Source organism: Terrapene carolina, unplaced genomic scaffold (genome assembly GCF_002925995.2).
Source record: "Terrapene carolina triunguis isolate 2854851 unplaced genomic scaffold, T_m_triunguis-2.0 Scaffold66, whole genome shotgun sequence".
Taxonomy (NCBI): domain Eukaryota; kingdom Metazoa; phylum Chordata; order Testudines; family Emydidae; genus Terrapene; species Terrapene triunguis.
The window spans coordinates 48,820,787-48,843,361 of NW_020664417.1; the positions used below are offsets into that span (position 1 = coordinate 48,820,787).

General features: G+C 40.8%; 1 protein-coding gene across 1 annotated transcript in view; it reads right to left on the reverse strand.

The window, feature by feature from the left end:
• Positions 1-354: 354 nt before the first annotated feature.
• The window catches only part of ZDHHC2 (zinc finger DHHC-type containing 2), a 73,019-nt gene continuing 50,798 nt past the window's right edge, over positions 355-22,575 (reverse strand). Inside the window, exons 8-13 of the mRNA XM_024193337.3 lie at positions 18,692-18,824; positions 16,094-16,220; positions 15,798-15,890; positions 9,570-9,679; positions 8,933-9,019; positions 355-2,915 (exon numbers count right to left, since the gene is read on the reverse strand). Of these exons, the coding sequence (XP_024049105.1) occupies positions 8,970-9,019; positions 9,570-9,679; positions 15,798-15,890; positions 16,094-16,220; positions 18,692-18,824 (513 nt within the window). The 3' untranslated portion in view covers positions 355-2,915; positions 8,933-8,969. The remainder of the gene's footprint in view (positions 2,916-8,932; positions 9,020-9,569; positions 9,680-15,797; positions 15,891-16,093; positions 16,221-18,691; positions 18,825-22,575) is intronic.

The window sequence follows — 22,575 nt, forward strand, 5'->3', positions numbered from 1 at the left end:
CCAGGAACCCCTCTGAGGCTGTATTATTTTTTAACCCTTATTTCTGCAAGGCTGTAGAAGGGCTGAAGTGCATTCTCCCAACCCACCCAAGAGAGCTGTCCACGTTCTACTTCCTTCCCCTGCACAGATCCAGGGCCGGCTCCAGGCACCAGCTCAGCAAGCAGGTGCTTGGGGCGGCCAACGGAGGGGCGGCACGTCCGGCTCTTCGGTGGCGGGTCCCTCACTCCCTCTTGGAGCGAAGGACCTGCTGCCGAACTGCCACCGAAGAATGAAGAGCTGCCGCGGAAGTGCCGCAGATCGAAATCGTGGTGTTTTTTTTTTTTTTTTTTTTTTTTAATTTTTGCTGCTTGGGGCAGCAAAAACCCTGGAGCCGGCTCTGCACAGATCCCAACCCTACTGAGAGTTCTTCTTATAGGTCAGAGGAGGAAGGAGATCCAGATTTAGAGGGAGCCCCTTCTGGTATGAATTTTATTGCAAAGACACTGTATATTAAATCATATTTACTGTTATATAGATAGAATATTACATTAAACTTACATTAAAGCTAATTTTTAAGAAGTTGGACATGTCACTTCATATGTATATATTTTTAATGCACACTCGTGATTTTGACAGACAACGCTGCAGCTGAATAATTACTTACAAACAAATATACAGATTATGAAAGCATGAAAAATTAAAGTATTTAGTCCTTTCTCCACCCCATCTCTCTGATCATGTTGACAGTTACCAACTTTTAAATAAACACTGATACAAAGTAAACTCCTGACAGAGTAACACTGAGGAAACAAGTAGTGTGCTACGGAAATCCTGGCTGCAAAATGTTTACATGGATCATGTAAACAGTGTTACCCTCAAAGGCTAGTTTAAAAATGTTCCACATCTATAGATCATATGCTGGCACTTCCGGTAATGGAATCTATAAGAGATGTCTTCAGATGAGTAAAATTTAAGGAAAAAACTCATTCATAATAATAAAAAAACATTAAAACCATACCTGCTGAACACTTTTCCACAGAGACATTGGTCCATGTCAGATCAAAATTCTCATCTAAAAGTGATAATGGTTAAAACCATCCCAGGAGAACAATTTTGAACCAATGATCTAGAATTATTTGGTTGTAAAAGAGGTAATAATAATAATGTTTTACTAGAAACAAAAATTCTAACAACAGTAATTTACTCCAGTTCCCTGTGTTCTGAACATTTCTTGTTTCTTAAAGATTTACCTTCCTGCTATTACAAATACAGAAATAATAATGGAGATCAGTTCTATATCCTGTACTTTATCTTTCTGTTTTATATGATCCTGTGATCCAATCTGATCAACTGAGTTTTGAGAGCTGAATTCCTTATCTGCTTCTCAACTGTTCCCTGATCCCATAGTCTTACGTGCAATTTTAAAGATCCTATTTTAATTTTTCTAGCTAGCCCACTAGAAAGTTAATTATTTTTAAAATGGTTTTGCAATTAACATACTTTGCATTTTGTGTAAACATTTTGTAATACCGTAAGTGTAGTGCATATAAAGGCACAAGACAGAGTAAGATTTGTGTCGCTGAAACTTCCTTGGTTTCAGAAACTAGCAATACACTTTTTTCTTTTTAAATCTGGCTGGTAAACTTTGATCCTATGAAATCCAACATCTGATTGAATATGTACACATCTCCTTCCTACTTTCACTGTAAAAGGTTTTCTATGGGAAACAAGTTTGGGTTTTTGATGTGAGTGATCGGATGTCCAGTGTCCCTGTAATAGAGCAAATACTACATGTTGTTATGACAATGAAAGTCTCTTTGTATGTACATCAAGTTGCAACATTTTAAATACGACTGAGAAAGGAAAGAGCTTATGTTCAATAATTAGTCTGTAATGATTACCAAGCCATGAGAAGCATATTAATGTTCTTGGGCCATGTACTTCTCAAAGTCCACAATTTAGATTAAGCACTTTTGGTCCAAATGTTTCTAAGTAACATTAAGTCCACACATTTTATTTTTCTAAAGAGGTGCTGGCCCAAACTAAGAAGCTGTATCACAACAATCCCAATTTCACAGAAATCATCCTGTGCAGCTGTAACTGAAAGCCCTAACCTCCATTTACACACACAGTCCATCTCCAATATGGGCCTCTTCTTACTACTCTACTAAGAATGAAAATTAACCTGAACTGTAAGCGCACAATCCAGTTAAGTGAGAGGTTATTTCAGCAATTAAGTGTTTACAATCCAGCAGTCATATCTGTATAGGGGAAGGGGGGATACTATCTGCAATCAAGTCTACCAAAATAGTCTAAGATGATCCAACCTATTTCACTTAGGTTGATTTTAAATCATAAATTAGCTGACTCAGTCAGAATCTGAAATCAAAATATGGTACCCGACCAATCAGTAAGCTACTCAATTACCAAAAATCAATGCTGATAATGCTTTTCCATGGATAAAGCCAGCAGCACAAAATGTATAATTCTTTTTTTTTTAAATAACCTACTTACGGCCATTGAAATTCATAAATAATATCAAGATTCAAAACTGATGTAAAAGCATGGACGGGCTATATGTAAGGAGTTTACGTTTTCTTGTGCTATCAGAATACCAAAGTAAAAACTAGCCCTTGAATGTGCACAATAGTAAATTTTGTCCCGCTAATCCTAATGAAAGGATTCTCCCTTTCTCCTCATATAATACTCAGAAATGTCCTTTAGCATTTTACCAGTAATTTGTGTACGTTGAAACATTCTTAATACAGTCCAAAAATATCAGTATGTCTTATGTTTCAAGCAATGACATGGCAACAGCTAATCAGCTGTCAATTTCTTCTGAGCATATCCACACAGGAGCAGACAGGAACAGCTGGCTGATGGGGGCTGGTTTTTGGAAGAATGCATCTTCCTTTCATCAGCAGCTTTACCTTGAACTGGAACAGAAAGCATAAAACTCCAATAATATTTTAGAAACACAGGCACATTTAGCAATTTAATGACATTTCTTGCAATAACTTTTATAGGAAAAAAACAACATATAATGGAACATTTAAGCAGTGGATTGATCAGTGGATTGGCAATAGAGCTGCCTTCAAATCAATCCATCTTAGGCTGGTAGTGATCAAAAGTTGTGATCATCTTGTGGGTATTCTATTGCCAACTACTCTGTGAAATTAGTTGGTAATCTAAGTTCAGTTCCTACAGGTATGTGCCTCATAAGAACAACTGTTACAAGTGGTACTAAAATGAACCATTGTTGTCAGTCTCAGTACACACACCAGTCTGAACGCCTACCCCTAACAGTGGTGCAAACAAGCTTGTAGCACAGTGTCAGAAATGTGGCGTTGTGCTGCCACTATAATGGTGCTCTGGAGAGAGAAATTCTTTCTTCATTAATATCAATATAACTGAGTGAATGTAATTTTTCACTGTTTCTCTATGAACTTTCATAGGCACAATCCAACTCAGAAAAGTTTATATGACATACATGAAAGAACTTACATAACTGAATTTGAATTTACTAAGTAACAACAGAAATATTAGTCCTGGGAAAATACCTCCAAAAAGTTTTCAGAAAGAGTTGAATAAAATATTAAATTTATACCAGCTGTATTCAGATTCATTTGTGTTAGCGTTCCATGAATACTTGTATGAGTAACTTTACTTGTTAAAAACAAAACAAAACACCTCACAGGCATAGTGATTTTTAAGCAAATACTCACAAAAAGTAAGATATACAAGTATTCAGACCAGAAATCTGATTCCAAGTTATTCATCAAATCAGAGACAGAAACAATAGCATGCAGGCTGTGTGTCCAATCAAAACTAACAGTTCAAATTTTGAATACTTTCAGACTGCTTACAAACAATGTACAGTCTAATAATTAGTCATGGTAGATATTCATTGGAACAAGGCAAATAGATTTTTTTTTTGTTTATATATTATGTGCTACTCACAGATAATATGCAAATAGGAAAGAGGTTACGTTTTTCAAATTATTCATTATGCATTATTCACTCAATAAAAATATATTTCTTCTTCCTAATTTTAATTTTGTAATAGAAGCTTTGAAAGCTTAATATATGAGCATGCGTACTGATAATTGCCATGGCCATTGTTATACTCCATTTTTTGAGAGTGCAGCCATTAGAGCAATGGATTCCTTTATTTTAATGGAAAATATCCATGAATTTGGGGATTTTGCATTTGAGTGGATGGATGAGATAATAGTCAAACAATTTCAATGAGAACCTTGAGAGCTGCCAAGTTAAAAACTGCATTTCATAAGGTATTATAAAAATAACCAGGAACTCTGATTATGACTAGTGATTTGTCATATTAGTGGTTATTCTACAGGTGATTTGAAAAGTCATTTTATGGAGTTCCATAATATGACCCCAAACTTACTTTAAAAAAAAAAAAAAAGTGTCTCTAGTGTTTCCTAGGCTGCCTTGCTAAAAAATCTCAGCATGTAAATGGTCCCAGGCAGACAATGACATGTATAATTAACTGAGGTGAGTGAGGCAGCTATTTTTCCGTGGTGGCTATTGTTTTGTTAAGATAAGACTGGGTTCAACAGGGCGCTTGCATGTCATTTGAAGACTATCCGTCAACAACTTTTTGAGAGGGTTTTGGAGCGGGCTGACGGTATGCTTCCTATAATGACAAGTGGTGGAAATGAATTTCTGTAGGTGTCCGAGATTCTCTTGGAATGATTATTTCAATGCTGCAGTGATTTCATCATGTTGTATAGTTAGTGAAAGTGTTTTAGTGCCCAGAGCCTTGGGTAGGCACTGTGACGTTGCACTCCATGTTTTATGGAAATATGTTTATAAGTGTGAATATGATGTAACTGGAATATGCTTCATGCAAAAGATATCATTACAAAGCTTATGATCTGCTGAGTGTGTTCATCCTATTTGTTTGCATGTATTTGACAGCATGTGACCTCCAGAAGAAGAAAGAGGAGCATGCATGTACCAGCAATGCAGATACAGGTGAGCAACCGTTTTCATGTTTTCTCCACAGGTACTAATGCAGACAGTGGACTAGATGATACATCTGAGGGAAGGGAGCAGAAGGAGACTCCACCGATTGGAAGGCATGAGATGCACTGTCTTAGGGATGGGGGTTCCACAACCACCGCTCCCAAGAGAAGGAGGCGGGTGGTGGTGGTCGGGGACTCCCTCCTCATCGGGACTGAGTCATCTATCTGCCGCCCTGACCGGGAAAACTGAGAGGTCTGCTGCTTGCCAGGAGCTAGGATTCACGATGTGACGGAGAGACTACCGAGACTCATCAAGCCCTCGGATTGCTACCCCTTCCTGCTTCTCCACGTGGGCACCAAAGATACTGCCAAGAATGACCTTGAGCAGATCACTGCAGACTACGTGGCTCTGGGAAGAAGGATAAAGGAGTTTGAGGCACAACTGGTGTTCTCATCCATCCTCCCTGTGGAAGGAAAAGGCCAGGGTAGAGACCGTCGAAGTCAACGAATGGCTATGCAGATGGTGCCAGAGAGGCGGCTTTGGATTCCTTGACCATGGGATGGTGTTCCAAGAAGGAGGAGTGCTAGGGAGAGACGGGCTCCACCTAACGAAGAGAGGGAAGAGCATCTTCGCAAGCAGGCTGGCTAACCTAGTGAGGAGGGCTTTAAACTAGGTTCACCAGGGGAAGGAGACCAAAGCCCTGAGGTAAGTGGGGAAATCGGATACCAGGAGGAAACACGAACAGGAGAGCGCAAGAGGGGAGGACTCCTGTCTCATACTGAGAAAGCAGGACGATCAGCGAGTTATCCTAAGTGCCTATACAGAAATGCAAGAAGCCTGGGAAACAAGCAGGGAGAACTGGAAGTCCTGGCACAGTCAAGGAACTATGATGTGATTGGAATAACAGAGACTTGGTGGGATAACTCACATGACTGGAGTACTGTAATGGATGGATATAAACTGTTCAGGAAGGACAGGCAGGGCAGAAAAGGTGGGGGAGTTGCATTGTATGTAAGAGAGCAGTATGACAGCTCAGAGCTCCGGTATGAAACTGCAGAAAAACCTGAGAGTCTCTGGATTAAGTTTAGAAGTGTGAGCGACAAGGATGATGTCATGGTGGGAGTCTGCTATAAACCACCAGACCAGGGGGATGAGATGGACGAGGCTTTCTTCCGGCAATTAATAGAAGTTACTAGATCACAGGCCCTGGTTCTCATGGGAGACTTCAATCATCCGGATATCTGCTGGGAGAGCAATACAGCGGTACACAGACAATTCAGGAAATATTTTGGAAAGTGTAGGGGACAATGTCCTGGTGCAAGTGCTGGAGGAACCAACTAGGGGCAGAGCTCTTCTCGACCTGCTGCTTACAAACCAGGAAGAATTAGTAGGGGAAGCAAAAGTGGATGGGAACCTGGAAGGCAGTGACCATGAGATGGTCGAGTTCAGGATCCTGACACAAGGAAGAAAGGAGAGCAGCAGAATACGGACCCTGGACTTCAGAAAAGCAGACTTTGACTCCCTCAGGGAACTGATGGGCAGGATCCCCTGGGAGAATAACATGAGGGGGAAAGGAGTCCAGGAGAGCTGGCTGTATTTTAAAGAATCCTTATTGAGGTTGCAGGAACAAACCATCCCGATGTGCAGAAAGAATAGTAAATATGGCAGGCGACCAGCTTGGCTTAACAGTGAAATCCTTGCTGATCTTAAACGCAAAAAAGAAGCTTACAAGAAGTGGAAGATAAATGACCAGGGAGGAGTATAAAAATATTGCTCAGGCATGCAGGAGTGAAATCAGGAAGGCCAAATCACATTTGGAGCTGGCAAGGGATGTTAAGAGTAACAAGACGGGTTTCTTCAGGTATGTTAGCAGCAAGAAGAAAGTCAAGGAAAGTGTGGGCCCCTTACTGAATGAGGGAGGCAACCTAATGACAGAGGATGTAGAAAAAGCTAATGTACTCAATGCTTTTTTTGCTCTGTCTTCACGAACAAGGTCAGCTCCCAGACTACTGCACTGGGCAGCACAGCATGGGGAGGAGGTGACCAGCGGAGAAAGAAGTGGTTCAGGACTATTTAGAAAAGCTGGACAAGCACAAGTCCATGGGGCTGGATGCGCTGCATCCGAGGGTGCTAGAGGAGTTGGCGGATGTGATTGCAGAGCCATTGGCCATTATCTTTGAAAACTCATGATAATGAGGTCCCGGATGACTGGAAAAAGGCTAATGTAGTGCCCATCTTTAAAAAAGGGAAGGAGGCGGATCCGGGGAACTACAGACCAGTCCGCCTCACCTCAGTCCCTGGAAAAATCATGGAGCAGGCCCTCAAGGAATCAATTCTGAAGCATTTAGAGGAGAGGAAAGTGATCAGGAACAATCAGCATGGATTCACCAAGGGCAAGTCATGCCTGACTAACCTAATCGCCTTCAGACGCATGTGAGGAAGTGGGTATTCACCCACGAAAGCTTATGCTCCAATACATCTGTTAGTCTTAAAGGTCCCAAAGGAGACTCTGTTGCTTTTTACAGATCCAGACTAACACGGCTACCCCTCTGATACTAGGCTTAGACTTGCGTGTTTTTGCTTTATTTTGCTTGATGACTTACTTTGTTCTGTCTGTTATTACTTGAAACCACTTAAATCCTACTTTTTATACTTAATAAAATCACTTTTGTTTATTAATTAACCCAGGGTAAGTGATTAATACCTGGGGGAGCAAACATCTGTGCATATCTCTCTTATCAGTGTTATAGAGGGTGGACAATTTATGAGTTTACCCTGTATAAGTTTTATACAGAGTAAAACAGATTTATTTGGAGTTTGGATCCCACTGGGAGCTGGGTGCTAGAGACAGGAGTACTTGTTAAGTCTGTAGCTTTGGGGGCCTGGTTCAGATCCTGGGTCTGTGTTGAGCCAGACATGCTAGCCTGCTGCAACAAGACAGGGTTCTGGAGTCCCAAGCCATCAAAGAAAATGGGCTCAGAGGTATTTTCAGCACATCAGGTGACAGTCCCAAGGGGGTCTCAGTGACGGAACCCATCACAGGCAACTTTTTATAATTTTAAATCTAAATAAATAAAAATAAATAACTTAATGCACAGAAGTCACTGAACAGCCTTCAGAAGGTAAAAGCTTTCAATTACGACCAACCCAAAGCAGAGTCTGATATTTCACTGCCAATTCCCAGAACATTATCAAGTACCTTTGCTTATTTTTCTTTGCAGATTAGGATTTCATCAACTTGTTCCCATGAATCATCAATTTGGCAGTTCCATAAAATAGACATTTCTTAGTTGTGGAACATCAGTGCTTAACATGCTAACCGTCTCCAGATTGTGACCCAAGACAATGCTTAAGAAGTTATCAATATGATATAGACATCTATAGTCTCCATTATTTCTAATAATTAATGGGAATTGGCTCTGTTTCTTTTTGGCATGAAAGAACAAAACTACAAGTTCATTTATTCCAAGTTGTACCACTGAAATTATCTTCTAGGTCTTTGCCTACTTCTCTTGATCCAAAATACTATCACACAGTAGCACTGATCTAGTGGATTGAGTTCAGGGATGAGAGTCACAAATGCTTTAATCTGAATCCTAGCTTTGGCACTGAGTTGCTGTATGGCCTTGGCTAAGTCAGAACTTCCGTGTCTCTGTCTTCCTACTAGGCAATGGCAATAATAATACATGCCTACATCTAAAGAGTGCTGTAAAGATTAAGTTAATTATTTAGAAAAAGTATTGTTCAATCAATAAATCTGTATTTTAGGATAACCAGGAGAAATTGTTTCAATGTCTGAGGTAGGTACAAAATTAAATTGGAAACAGCAAAAATGCTGACAAAGTGAAAATAGAAGCAAAACTACCAAGCATATTTTTAATAACTTTTCTATTGTGCAGAAGCACCTCGGAATGAGTTTAATTGCAGAGTGGTAAATAAAACACAGAAAATACTATCTTACCTTTCCTTGAATATTTAGATGCTTCCATTAACAGTGACTAGGTTTCATTTTCCACGGTTAGTCCAAGATTGCTCATACCTTTGGGGACTGGAAAAAAATAATGTTGTAAAGAAACTGTTGTATATTATTTTTAAAAGATATTAATCAAAACAGCATTATATTTGGTTGCCAATCTTCTCCTAGTTTTGTTTCATGGTGCACTGTGTGTAAATACTGAAAAACGTATAATTATACAACATCCACTAGTTGTAATAGTCATGAAGGTGCCATCAGATTTTGGAACAAGTGATTAGCTAGAACGATCACCTCTCTGATTAAAAAATATTGGGATTGATCTTGAGAGCCAGTGAACATCTGCAATTCATATTAACCTTCGTGAGAGTTGCAGGTATTCACTCTCTATCACCATCAGGCTCATTAATAGTTAGAAGTATAAGAGGGCTTAGAACATGCAAGGGACATCTTACCAACATGCACCCTAAATATTACACTTTGTAACAATAAATTCTTTCCCTCCTTACATCTACATCAAATTAGTTTGATCTCATAAAGAGAAGTCTTCAGCCATTTTCAGATTACATCTTTCCAACAAGAATTTACATTAAAATTCAATGGGTGTAACAAATTAATCTCTTACCAACTTTGCCCTTTTCGGTATTTGCACTACATTCCGTCCAAGACTGAGTATCAGTAAGAAGGTGGCTCTGGGAATCTCGTAACGTCTTTGGTGGAAAAAGGTGATTCTCGCTAATATGCAATTAAAAGAAAATAAAAATAAAACAGTAAAGATAAACTTTTAGTTAATACCAATACCATTACACATTTTAAACAACTGCTCATGTAACTGTCTTACAAAAATCTTACTTTGGTCATTTTCTGCTGAATCTTTTATTCTAATACAAACCTTCATTCTAATACAGGCTAAATTTTAGTTCTGTCACAGAGACAGGGTACAATCTAAAATATAATTGTTTAAAACAGAACAGAGAAACATTTAACTTACATTTTAACTTTGTTCTTTGGTAAATGTTAGGGACTGGTTAACATGTTTTTACTAACTCCAAACCCACCTAAAGATAGCGAGTTCAAAATAAGGATCACATTTCATTTATAGTTGAAAAAATGCCAGTTGCCAGCTCCAGCTAAATGTAACCGATGCTCCTTATACCAGCAGCCCCAATCTAACAGCACACGTGCTACTAGCATTCTACATCCTCTGTCCCCCGACCTCATAGAGTATGTCTACACACTAGCTGGGAGGTGTAATTCCCAACGTGGGTACGTACACAAGCTAGCTGTGCTTGAACTAGTCCCAAAACTAGCAGTGGGACCATGACGGCATGGGCAGCAGCTTGGACTAGTGCCAAATACGTACCCAGGGGCTAAGACAGGACCATAGTTGTGCAGCTAGCCCAAGCTGCCACCCAACCTGCTTCGGCCACACTGCTGTTTTTAAGTGCTAGCTCTAGCAGAGCTAGCGCATATGTGTCTACCTAAGATAGGAGTTACACCTCCCAGCTGCTGTGCAGACGTACCCCTGGAGAACAGTGAGAAGAGGATCTCTGCCCAATCTAGTCCACCTCCTATGGTCACCTATTTTCTTGCTTTTCAGCATGGTGCAAGAAGAATTATATGAGCAGTATTTGTTATTAATGAAAGATGCATACCTAATTAACTAGGTATTATAATTAAATCAGTATCCACTCCTTTTATATGTATAAAGTGCCACAAATGCCCTACGCTAAAAATAATATAATCATGTTTCCTTGATTAGGCTTTTAACTAGTTTTCTATAGGTAATAATTATAAAAAATTAATCAAGTGAAAATAAAGTTTTTATTGGAGAAAATATTAGAATTAAAATACAACTGCTTTATTTGACAGAATACTTCAACCTAGTCATCTGCCTCAGAGAGCAAGTGCATTCCTTTTGCCATGGCAGTGGTTGAGGTGAAATACGTCTTTTTCTCTTCAGCAATAGTGTCTGCAAAATCTCAGCAAGAACAACTGTTCTGAGTTGTAGACAGTTGGATCAACACAATGTCTTAAAACAGCAAAAGTTAAGAGTTTCTTGCCATGAGGAGCTGTGAATTTATTTCTCAAATAAGATCACTTTGATTTGGCCAGTCTGCTTGTTGTGTAGAAATAGCATTGAAGCAGAAGATATCAAATGTGTACTCAGTGATTTTTATCCAGTTCTGATTAATGAGTGTTTGAATATGCTAGGGAGTCACGTCAAAGACTTGATGGGATAAATCTTATGACTGGAATACTGGGATGGAAGGGTATAACTTGTTCAGGAGGTGTTGCATTGTACATCAAAAACATATTAATTTGTTCTGAGTACCAGAAGGAGGTGAGTGACAAACCAGTTGAAAGTCTCTTGGTGAAGATAAAAGGGGAAAAAACAGGGGCAATGTCATGGTAGGGGTCTACGAAAGACCACCAAATCAGGAGATGGTGATGGATGAGGCATTTCTAGAACAAGTAACAAATATCCAAAACACAAGACCTGGTAGAAATGGGGGACTTTAACTACCCAGTCATCTGTTGAAAAAGTTATCCATCAAAACACAAAATGTCCAAGGAATGCACTGGGGACAACTTCTTGTTTCAGAAGGTGACTGGGTAGCTGCAATTTTAGATTTGATTCGGACAAAGAGAGGAATTGGCTGCAAATCTAAAGGTGAAAGGCAACTTGAGGACAGTGATCATGAAATGATAAATTTCATGAATCTAAGGGAAGGAAAGAGTGAGAGCAGCAAAATAAGGACAATGGATTTCAATAAAGCAGACTTTAACAAACTCAGAGAACTGGTATAAGTAAGGTTCCATGGGAAGAAAAATCTAATGGAAAAAGGAATTCAGGAGAACTGGTTGTTTTTCAAAGAGGCAATATTAAAGACACAACAGTAAACTATCCCAGTGCAAAGGAAAGAAGGAAGAATAGCAAGAAACCAATATGGCTCTACCAGGAGCTCTTTAATGACCTGAAAATCAAAAAAGAATCCTAGAAAAAGTGGAAGCATGGACAAATTGCTAAAGAGGAGTAAAAAAGGACAGCACAAGCATGTAGGATAAGGCACAAAATGAGGTACACTCACAAGAGACATAAAAGCCAACACGAAGAGTTTTATACATACATTAGGAGTAAGAGAGAGACAAAGGAAAATGTAGATCAACTACTTGACAGGGAAAGAGAGCTAACAACAGACAACACCAAGATTTTGATGTGTTGAATGCCTATTTTGCTTCAGTCTTCACTAAAGAGGTTAATTGTGACCAGCTGCTTAAATATAATTAATATTAACTACAAGAGGGAAGGAACACAAGCCAGAACAGGGAAAGAACAAGGATATTTAGATAGATTAGATGATTTCAAGTTGGCAGGGCCTGACAAAATTCACTTATGGTACTTAAGGACCTAGCTAAAGCACTCTCAGAACCGTTAGCGATTATCTTAGAGAACTCATGGAAGACAAGTGAGGTTCCAGCGGACTGGAGAAGGCCAAACATAGTATCTATCTTTAAAAAGAGGGTCTTGGCAAATTATATACCAGTCAGCCTAATTTCAATTTCTGGAAAGATACTGGAACATATTATTAAACACTCAATTTGTAGAGGATAATCAGGTGATAAGTAATAGCCAACATGGATTTGTCACGAACAAATCATGCTGACAGGCTTATTGACCTGGTGGATGGGGGAAAGTAGTAGTCATGATATATCTTGATTATAGTAAGGCCTTTGACACAGTCGCACATGACATTTTCATAAGCAAACTAGGGAAATATGACAAAGATGAAGTTACTCTAAGGTGTGTGCACAACTGGTTGAAAAATCATAGTCAAAGAGTAGTTATCAATGGTTCACTGTCAAACTGGAAGGATGTATCTAATTGGGTTGGTCTTAGGTCTGGTACTATTCAATATTTTCATTAATGACTTGGATAAAAGAATGGAGAGTATGCTTAAAAAATAAAATCTGCGGATGACACCATGCTCGGAGCATTTGCAAGCACTTTAGATGACCAGATTACCTTCACAAATTGGAGAATTAGTCTGAAATAAGATGAAACAAATGGATATAAACTGGCCGTCGGGAAGTTTAGGCTTGAAATTAGACGAAGGTTTCTAACCATCAGAGGGGTGAAGTTCTGGAACAGCCTTCCGAGGGAAACAGTGGGGGCGAAAGACCTCTCTGGCTTTAAGATTAAGCTTGATAAGTTTATGGAGGGGATGGTTTGATGGGATAATGTGATTTTAGTCAATAGGTCAATAACGTGCCATCGCTGGTAATTAGTAACAATGGTCAATGATGGGATATTAAAAGTTACTACAGAGAACTTTTTCCGGAGGGTCTGGCTGGAAAATCTTGCCCGCATGCTCGGGGTTCAGCTGATCGCCATATTTGGGGTTGGGAAGGAATTTTCCTCCAGGGTAAATTGGCAGAGGCCCTGGAGGTTTTTCGCCTTCCTCCGCAGCATGGGGCAGGGGTCGCTTGCTGGAGGATTCTCTGCGACTTGAAGTCTTTAAATCATGATTTGGGGACTTCAACAGCTGAGTCAAGGGAGAGAATTATCCCAGGAGTGGGTGGGTCAGCTTTTGTGGCCTGCATCATGCGGGAGGTCAGACTAGATGATCATAATGGTCCCTTCTGACCTTAAAGTCTATGAGTCTATGAGAAATTCAATAAAGGCAAGTGCAAAGTACTCCAATTAGGAAGAAAAATCAAATGCACAACTAGAAAATGGGGAATAACTGGCTAAGCAGTAGTACCACTGAAAAGGATCTGACAGTTATAGCTGATCACAAATTGAGTATGAGCCAACAATGTGATGAAGTTGCAAAAAGGCTAATATTCTGGGGGTGTATTATCAGGAGTGTTGCATGTAAGACACAGTAGGCAATCATTTTGCTCTACTCACTGGTGAGGCCTCAGCTGGAGTATTGTATCTAATTTTTGGATGCCACACTTTAAGAAAGATGTGGTCAAACTGGGGAGAGTCCAGAGGAGAGCAACAAGAAAATAAAAGGTTAAGAAAACCTGACACGTGAAGAGAGGCTAAAAAACGGAGCATGGTTATTTTTGAGAAAAGAGTGAGAAGGGACCTGATGACAGGCTTCAGCTATATTAAGTACTGTTGCAAAGAGGACAGTGATCAATTGTTCTCCATGTCCACTGATGGTAGGACCAGAAGTCATGGGCTTAATCTGCAGCAAGGGAGATTTAGAAAGTTTTTCCTAATATCTAGCCTAACTATAAGGATAGTTAAATACTGGCACAGGCTTCCAAAGGAGGTTGTGGAATCCCTATGACTGGAGGTTTCTATGACCAAGTTACACAACACCTATCAGGGACTCTAGATATACTTGGACCGGTCTCAATGTGGGGAGGATGGACTAGATGACCTCTAAAGGTCTCTTCCAGCCCTACATTTCTATGATTCTATATCCTTAGTGAAGTCAGTGGACAGACATAGGACTTATATTGACTAAAATTAGCCTTTGGAAGGCTAAGCTGCCAGACACACATATCAAGTTGTGGGTAAGCCCCTGCTCAAGAACTCATGTTTGAACATTAACAGTCTCACCAAATATCAGGCTCTCTCAAGCCTCCCATTTGTAGGAAAAGTAATTAATAAAGGTGATGAGCCAAATTCAGACATACTTGGTGTCTAAAAAAAATTTCTAATCTTTATAATCTCTTCTGTTATTGCTTTGTGATTGAATCTTGTAATTAAAGTGTCTAATATCCATGGCCAGGAGTGCTACAGCAATTAGTAAAACAACATTAATATAGTGATTTTATATATTATTGCTACATATTTAGGAAAGCTTTTCCATTTTTCTAAAGTTGAAGAGCTAGACAACATTTCATGTCGTGTAACAAAATAGTAGGTCAGGTTGTAAGAAGATAATGGTCTATTGATAAAGAAATACAATTTTATTTGGATTTATCATGAATGTTAGAATTACTGACTGAATGCAGCTTGATCGCCTTCTACTGATCTCTGCCAACATTAACAAAAAATATCTGACACACTTTCAGTTACATAAGAAATTGCTAAAAATTGTGCCACACAATGTTAGACAAGCACTACTATTATGTAACCATATCTACCTAGGTTAAGAGGCATTTACATCAGTTTATACCAGTTCTGAAATGATTGCAGCTGTGAAAGGTACTATCACTAGGATTGATAGTGGCATCTAAATATGAGTGAACCTGACACTGAGACTGAGACTGACATTGGTAAAGGCTAAGAATAATACAGAAGTAAAAAACACTGATATTTTTTGGAATTTTATCATTTGTATTGCACATTGCCCCAAAAGCACCACTCAAGATTGGGGCCCAATTGTGCAAGATGCTGCACAGAACACAAAAAGAAAGAGCCCCTATACTGAAAAACTTGGAACTTAATTTGGGAATATCTCAAACAGGCTCACCAATTAACTGTTTTAGTAGCTATTCAAAGTACAATTTGTTGTGGCTAGATAGACAGACTGTCAAAAGTCAGGGGCTGGGAAACAGCTAAACTGAGACAAGAAACACAGCTGATAAAAAAAAAGGAAATAGAATATATTGCTCCCACATTCAACAGTATTATTCATACGGCATGTTAGGGAGATTGCTTTGCCAGGTTTAAAATGATGAAGGTCTGAAACTGAGAAATCAGCTGAATTAAAAGAACTTTATATAGATGCCTTAAATTCTGTTTCTTAGTAGGATACTTTTTAAATGCACATATATATGACTGCATTAGTGATAACTGACTAAAAATAATAAGCAAATGAAAAGTGGAGAAATTCATGGTATGACAGGTAAATGACAAACTTAAGGCAGACATAAACAGACATACTTTTTGGTTGTTGAATTAAGTCCAACAGGTGTGGAAACTTGTTCAGGATCTTGGTTAACAAGACAAGTTGGGAAGGAGCAACCATCTCCTAGACTACAGAGAAAAAGAAGTTTAGAATCAGTGTAGCACTTCTACAAGCAAAATAAACAATACTTCAAATATTTATTTTACAATTCCTAATTTCAAAGCACCTGCTTTATTTCACACAATTTGGTGTAAGAAAAAAAGTATTGCTGACTACGTTCTGATATCCTTATCTCATGTATTAAAAAACAGTATTTTTCTTCCAAGCATACCTTGTAAATACAGGGAGCAGCCAATATTTCTTCTCATCACCAAACACCTGTCTTAGATTTTTGCTGAAGCCCAAGCTAAAGCCATTCTTGTCTGTTCCGTGGCGAAATATAGGTGCTCTGAATGCCTCTAGAAAATGAGATAGGTTTGTCATATTTCCTGCCTAAATACATTTTTAATTAACACCCACTGATTATTTAGATAATTATGCTGGTAACTATAGGCTTATTGGCCTTTTTGGCTATCAATATTTCCTTTTGGTGGAGGCTCCATAATGCCAGTTCAGGTATTGTGCAGCCTCCCAAAACTACTTCCTTTTGAAAGGTGAAGACACTGGTATTAGTGCCCAATTGCCATATCTGGAGAAGTCCTACTGCTGGGGAGGAGGCAGGAGTTTTCCCTTGTCTGACAGATTCAGTAAGCCAGGGAGTTGTGTGGTGTAAAGAGGTCTCCCCATGTAACAGCCCCATAGCAGAGTCCAGCAAGGTAAAAGAGGCCTAACTGAGGAAATTTTTCAACCCATTCTCTAATCAAACAGCTACAAAGGGAGAAAAGGAAAGGAGCCACCCACTTTGGCATTCGGTTTCTCTCACACACCTGGACGGATGTGAGAAGTCCACTTTTACTCCTCAGACCTTTATATAAGGGCCTGAGATCTTCATTCTACCCTTTTAGGGTTGTGTAGGGAAATTACTGCACCAACAATAGGAAGAGAAGAGACAGTTAAGTCTAGCACAAGGAGCTGCAGTGTGTCTGATCCAGAGCGCGTATTCACAGGAGTTCTCCTTCCACCATATAACTCTATAGCTGGGTCTTTCCCTTATTGGCCTTATGTAATAAGCCAATCATTTCCTTGTATAAAATTTACTGTCAGTACACAAGGCCCTCTTGGGACACTGCAGAGATTTTCTTTTTTATTAGGCCATTAGCTTACAAGTTGAAGAAGTGCTGAATGTGATCCAGAAAATGTATGAATTAGTTATAACTTGTTATAAGAGAAAAATATATCCTTGCTCCCTAGGGAAACTGGAATCCTGCTAGTAACAACCATGCTTAAAGTTGTGGCCAGCATAATCTTAACTAATTTACACAGGACTTGATGTATTAAGAACAGGGCCGGCTCCAGGCACCAGGCACCCAAGCTGGTGCTTGGGGCGGCACCTGGAGGGGGGCGGCGGCGCAGCGCTCCGGCCGCCGGGGAGAGCGGGGCCACAGCAGGGCTTGCCGCCCTCCCCCCCGGTGCCCTCCCCCCGGCGCTCTGGCCGGCCGCCGGGGGGAGAGCGGAGCCCCCGCCGGGGCTCGCTGCCCTACCCCCGGGGCTCCGGCCGCCCCCCCCCCCCCCCGCGGGGGGGGCGGGGCGGCCGGAGGCTTTTTCGCCTGGGGCGGCGAAAAAGCTAGAGCCGGCCCTGATTAAGAATATACCTCAAAGTAAAGCAGGGAAGAAGAAATGTAAATATATATTTACGTTTGATTAAATATCTAATTTTTGTAGTTTTATATTCCAGTTCCCTTACACTAAAATAGCATATGCTTGTTTATGAACTCACAAATCTTGACGGGTGCAGTTTATTGTATTAAAAATAAGTATTCTACTTATTTTATTAATGGCTTTTAAATAATCTGACTCATATTTCTTCTCTCATTATGACCAATTTGAATCACTTTCCCACACTTGTTATTTTCTAAACTGACCTTAGATTTCCTGGGATACTGTGAAAGAGAAACACTAGAAGGAATGGGCTTAAAGCATACACAGACTCCCCTACAACTGATACTTAGTCAGAGTGTCCTGTTAATATCTGCATTGGCAGGGGAAAAAAACCCAGATCTAATCCTTCCACTCCCCTGCATCAAACTCAGTGTGCATCAAGAGAAAGAGTTTAGAGATCTAGAAACTTGTTGCTATCATATTGCTGACTGAAATAACGAACTAACAACAGAGAGTGAAGGTGAGAAACACATATGCTATGTCTACACTACAAGCTATGATGAGAGCTAGTGCAAGTACACCTCTACCCCGATATAATGCAACCCGATATAACACGAATTCAGATATAACGCGGCAAAGCAGTGCTCCGGGGGGGGCGGGGCTGCGCACTCCGGCGGATCAAAGTAAGTTCGATATAACGCGGTTTCACCCATAACACAGTAAGATTTTTTGGCTCCCGAGGACAGCGTTATATCGAGGTAGAGGTATATATGTACACAAGCAGGGGAACCACACTCCTAGCTTGTAGTGTAGATGTAGCAAAGATATCTTTTAGGACCCATCTATGCTACGACTATACAGTTATGGATGTTGCCAAACATGGACGTGGCCAAATCTGTTACCAGGCAATGGAGACACAGTTAGGCCTCATCCAGGCTACCAGTTTTAACCATATTGCAACTGATTATACTTTTAATATAGTTAGGTCTTTAGACTGTGGTACCATCATCCTGAGTCTCTGCACTCATTTACTACTAAGAAAGCAAAGCGGCCTTTAAAATCCACCTTTTTTGTGTGATTCATCATGTGATATCAACAGCTTGATACGACTGGAATAAGCACAAAGGTAATAATACTCATTGATTGCAATGTACACTATGACATTACTTACCTAATGTAGATTTATTCTTGCTGACTAGCCAACAATGATAACCAAAAAGAGAGGATAAACTGACTGAAAACATGGCTGCAGCAAAGAATAAAAACATGATATGGAACTTGGCTTGAGTATCAGGAAGGCCATTCTATAAAGAAGGAAAGAAAACCAAAACGTTAAGGCAAGGAAAATAACTACTCCTTCAGCCATATTAATAATATCCACTCAACCAAGTGGGTCAAGTTCTGCACTGACTCTCACACCCCTGTGCAATCAGCATCTTCTTAGAGAGAAAGGACTATATTCTACCCCCCATGTTCTTTCAAGAGGCATGAATTAGAGCAGAATTTGGCCTTTTCAAGAAAGAATATACAGCAACTCCTCACATAACGTTGTAGTTATATTCCTGAAAAATGCAACTTTAAGCGAAACAATGTTAAGCGAATCCAATTTCCCCATAAGAATTAATGTAAATGGGAGGGTTAGGTTCCAGGGAAATTTTTTTCGCCAGACAAAAGACATTATATACATATACAGTATAAGTTTTAAACAATTTTAAACAAAGAATTTAATACTGTACACAGCAACGATGATTGTGAAGCTTGATTGAGGTGGTGGAGTCAGAAGGTGGAAGAGGGTGGATCGTCTGGCTGCTCCTCTTGCTGAACTTTCCCAACTCGAAAAAACACATCTAGAGATTGTTGTTTTGCTTTCCTTCTTTTTCCCTTGGTAAATTTCTTCATAGCAAGTCATTACATGACCAACTGCCCTAATCACTTTGGAGCTGCATTCCCTGTCAGGATCATCATCACTAAGGATTTGCAAGCCAGCTTCAATCATTTGGAAAGCTTCAGAAAGATGTTTGGCAGTCAAATTCCAATGGGTTGGTTCTTCCTTTACTTCTTGGCCCTCTTCTTCCATTGCTCTCATCACCTCTAGTTGCATCAGATCTTCACTGGTTAGCTCTTCTCCGTGGGATTGCAGAAGTTGTGTAACGTCGGCTTCTTCTACCTCATCAAAACCCGCTTTCTTGGCCAAGCCGAGAATATCTGTCTTCATAGCGGGGACAACATTTTAAAATCCTTTTAAGTCATTGACACATTCAGGCCGCAACTTCCCCGACACACCATTCACGCATGCCTGAGTAACTTCTGCCCAGAACTCACCGATGTTATTGATGCACTTGAGGATTTTGTAGTCATGCCAAAATTGCCGAATTGTAGGTTTGCCTTCCCCATTGGTGCCTCTGATGAGCTAGTTGAAAGCACACCATAAGTAAAACACCTTAAATGCAGCGATGGATCCTTGGTCCATGGGTTGGATGAGTGATGTGGTTTTAGGTGGCAGAAAGACAACTTTGACGTTTTTGCACTGCTTGTCCAGGTTGATTGGATGAGCCGGTGCATCATCAATAAGCAATAAAATCTTGAAATCAAGATTTTCCTTGGCACAGTATTCCTTCCAAGCAGGGACAGCATGAAGAGTCAGCCATTCTGAAAAAATAGCTCCAGTTATCCATGCCTTCTTATTGGATCTCCAAATGACCGGAAGGTGTTCCTTTGAAAATCCCTTGAGAGCTTGTGGTGTTTCGGATTGGTACACTGTCAGCGGTTTCATCTTCATGTCTCCGGCAGCATTACCACCTAGAAGCAAGGTTAGGTGGTCTTTAGCTGCTTTAAATCCGGGCACTGTCTTCTCTTGGGAAATGTAAATCCGCTCAGGCATCCTCTTCCAATAGAGGCCCGTTTCATCGACACTGAAGACTTGCTTAGGGGAGTAGCCGCCTTCCTCAATTATTTTCTTGAGATAGTCTGGGAATTTTTTAGCTGCTGCAGTATCGGCACTAGCCGCCTCACCGGACATCTTGATGTTATGCAGGTGGAAGCGTCTCTTGAACTGATCAAACCATCCTGACTTGCCGTGAACTTCTCTATCTGTGATCCTTCCCCTTGGTCTCTCTTCAAATTGTCATACAAACTATTTGCCTTAGCTTGTATCACTAGCAAACTTAGAGGTATGTTCTGTTGGTTTTGATTCTCTATCCACACTGAGAGAAGACACTCCATGTTTTCTGGCAAACAACTTCTTGATCGACTTATTGTAGTAGCACTGCACGGTGTTACACACGGAGCACTAGCCCTGATCTTGTTGGCATTACTCCACATTTTTCCTCAATGGTCGGAGTAAGACCTAGAGCGATGCCAATGTCTTTCGCACGCTCACCTGCATCAAAATGCCTTAAAGTGTCTAATTTAGTACCCAAACTAATGGTTTTCCTAGTGCTAGGCACTCCACTATCACTTGCTGGACGTTTTTGACTCATGATCCTGGGTGATACTCCTCCAGACAGCACATACATGTGCTACTCTTCACTCTCTTCAGCCTGGAGTGATTGGGATCATGCAGCATCAACCAACTACTGAAAGGGAAAGAATTTGGAAAACCCATGGTAAAACAATTCCATGGTAATCTGCTCCCTTATTGGTTCTGTGCATCCATACACTGCTTCTCCCCACTTGCTAGAGCGAAGCAGGTGCTGGAACACTATTAACTTGCTTTGGGCGAGCTGCCGCCCCCTTAGTTCTTACCCCCCTCCCACGAAGCGGGGGAGCGTGGATAGACGTTGTGTATTCAGGCGCAAGACAGCAAGGCAGGGCCGCCGCTGTGCACCCACCACAGCTGCTTTGCAGGTAGCTGGGGCCTCAGGCGAAGCCTCCGCAAGTGCTCAGCGTAGAGCTCTATTCCTGAGCTGGGAGGAGGGCAGCAGCTGGGCCATAAAGCGATGGTGAATCGCTGGGGAGTAGTGTGCATGTGGAGTGTGTTTACAAACATATAGTAGTTGGGAGGTGTCCCTGCCTTACCCCACACAGGCACAGCCTGCTGCAGACAATGAGGCAGGCAAGGAGGCTGAAGGTGCCATCTTAGGCTAGGAAGCATCTTGAGCAGTAGCAGCGGCAGCTTCCCCCATTGCAACTCAGGTACAAGCACAGGCGCCGACATTGCCGGAGGGTGCTCAACCCCCGGCTCTGCCCCAGACCAGCCCCCACTCCACTCCTTCCCCCAAGGCCCCACTCCTGCCCTGGCTCTTCCTGCCCCCGCTCCATCCCCTTCCCTGAGCACGCCGCATTCCTCAATGCCGCAAACAGCGGATTGCAGTGAGCAGGAAGTGTGAGGTGCTGATCCGCCGCTGGCGGGTGGAAGGCACTGCACTGGGGGGGAGGGGAGCTGATAGGGGGGCTGCTGGCCCACCCTGGTTCCAAGCCTTCACGAGGACGGGCTGCTCTTCCAGAGAATCCTGCAAGCAGAGGACAAAGCAGGCGGCCAAACAACGTTTATAAGGGAACATTGTGCAACTTTAAACGAGCATGTTCTCTAATAGAACAGCAACATAACAATGAAACAAGGTTAACCGGGAGGATGTTAAGTAAGGCGTTACTGTAAATATTGACAACAACAGAAGTTCTTTAAACTGATCTGAATCTCAATTACACACTGAAGTGGCTTTTAGAGTAGAGCCTTTTATATTTAAAAAAACCAACTTGTGAAACTAACCCTGTCAGAATGACTGATCTATAGTACACAAAGAAAACAGCACTGTTACAAATCTAAGGGCATATTCTATGTTGTACATTCAGATGACAGTAGCAGAACATTTTCATATGCAGGCCTAGTTGACTGATTTATTTCACCAATTTTAATTATGATTAAAATCAACAAGCTGGAAACCTTGAGTTTAATCTTGTTTTGCATTACTTTAGTTACCTTCCTAATGTGGGGTTGATTCTCATTGGTTGGTAACCATTAAAACGTGTTGATTTGCATGTCCCATGGACTTAAATGAAAGTTATGTGTGCACAACTGATGGGAAGATGGGTCTTATACCTGAAATATACTAGTGG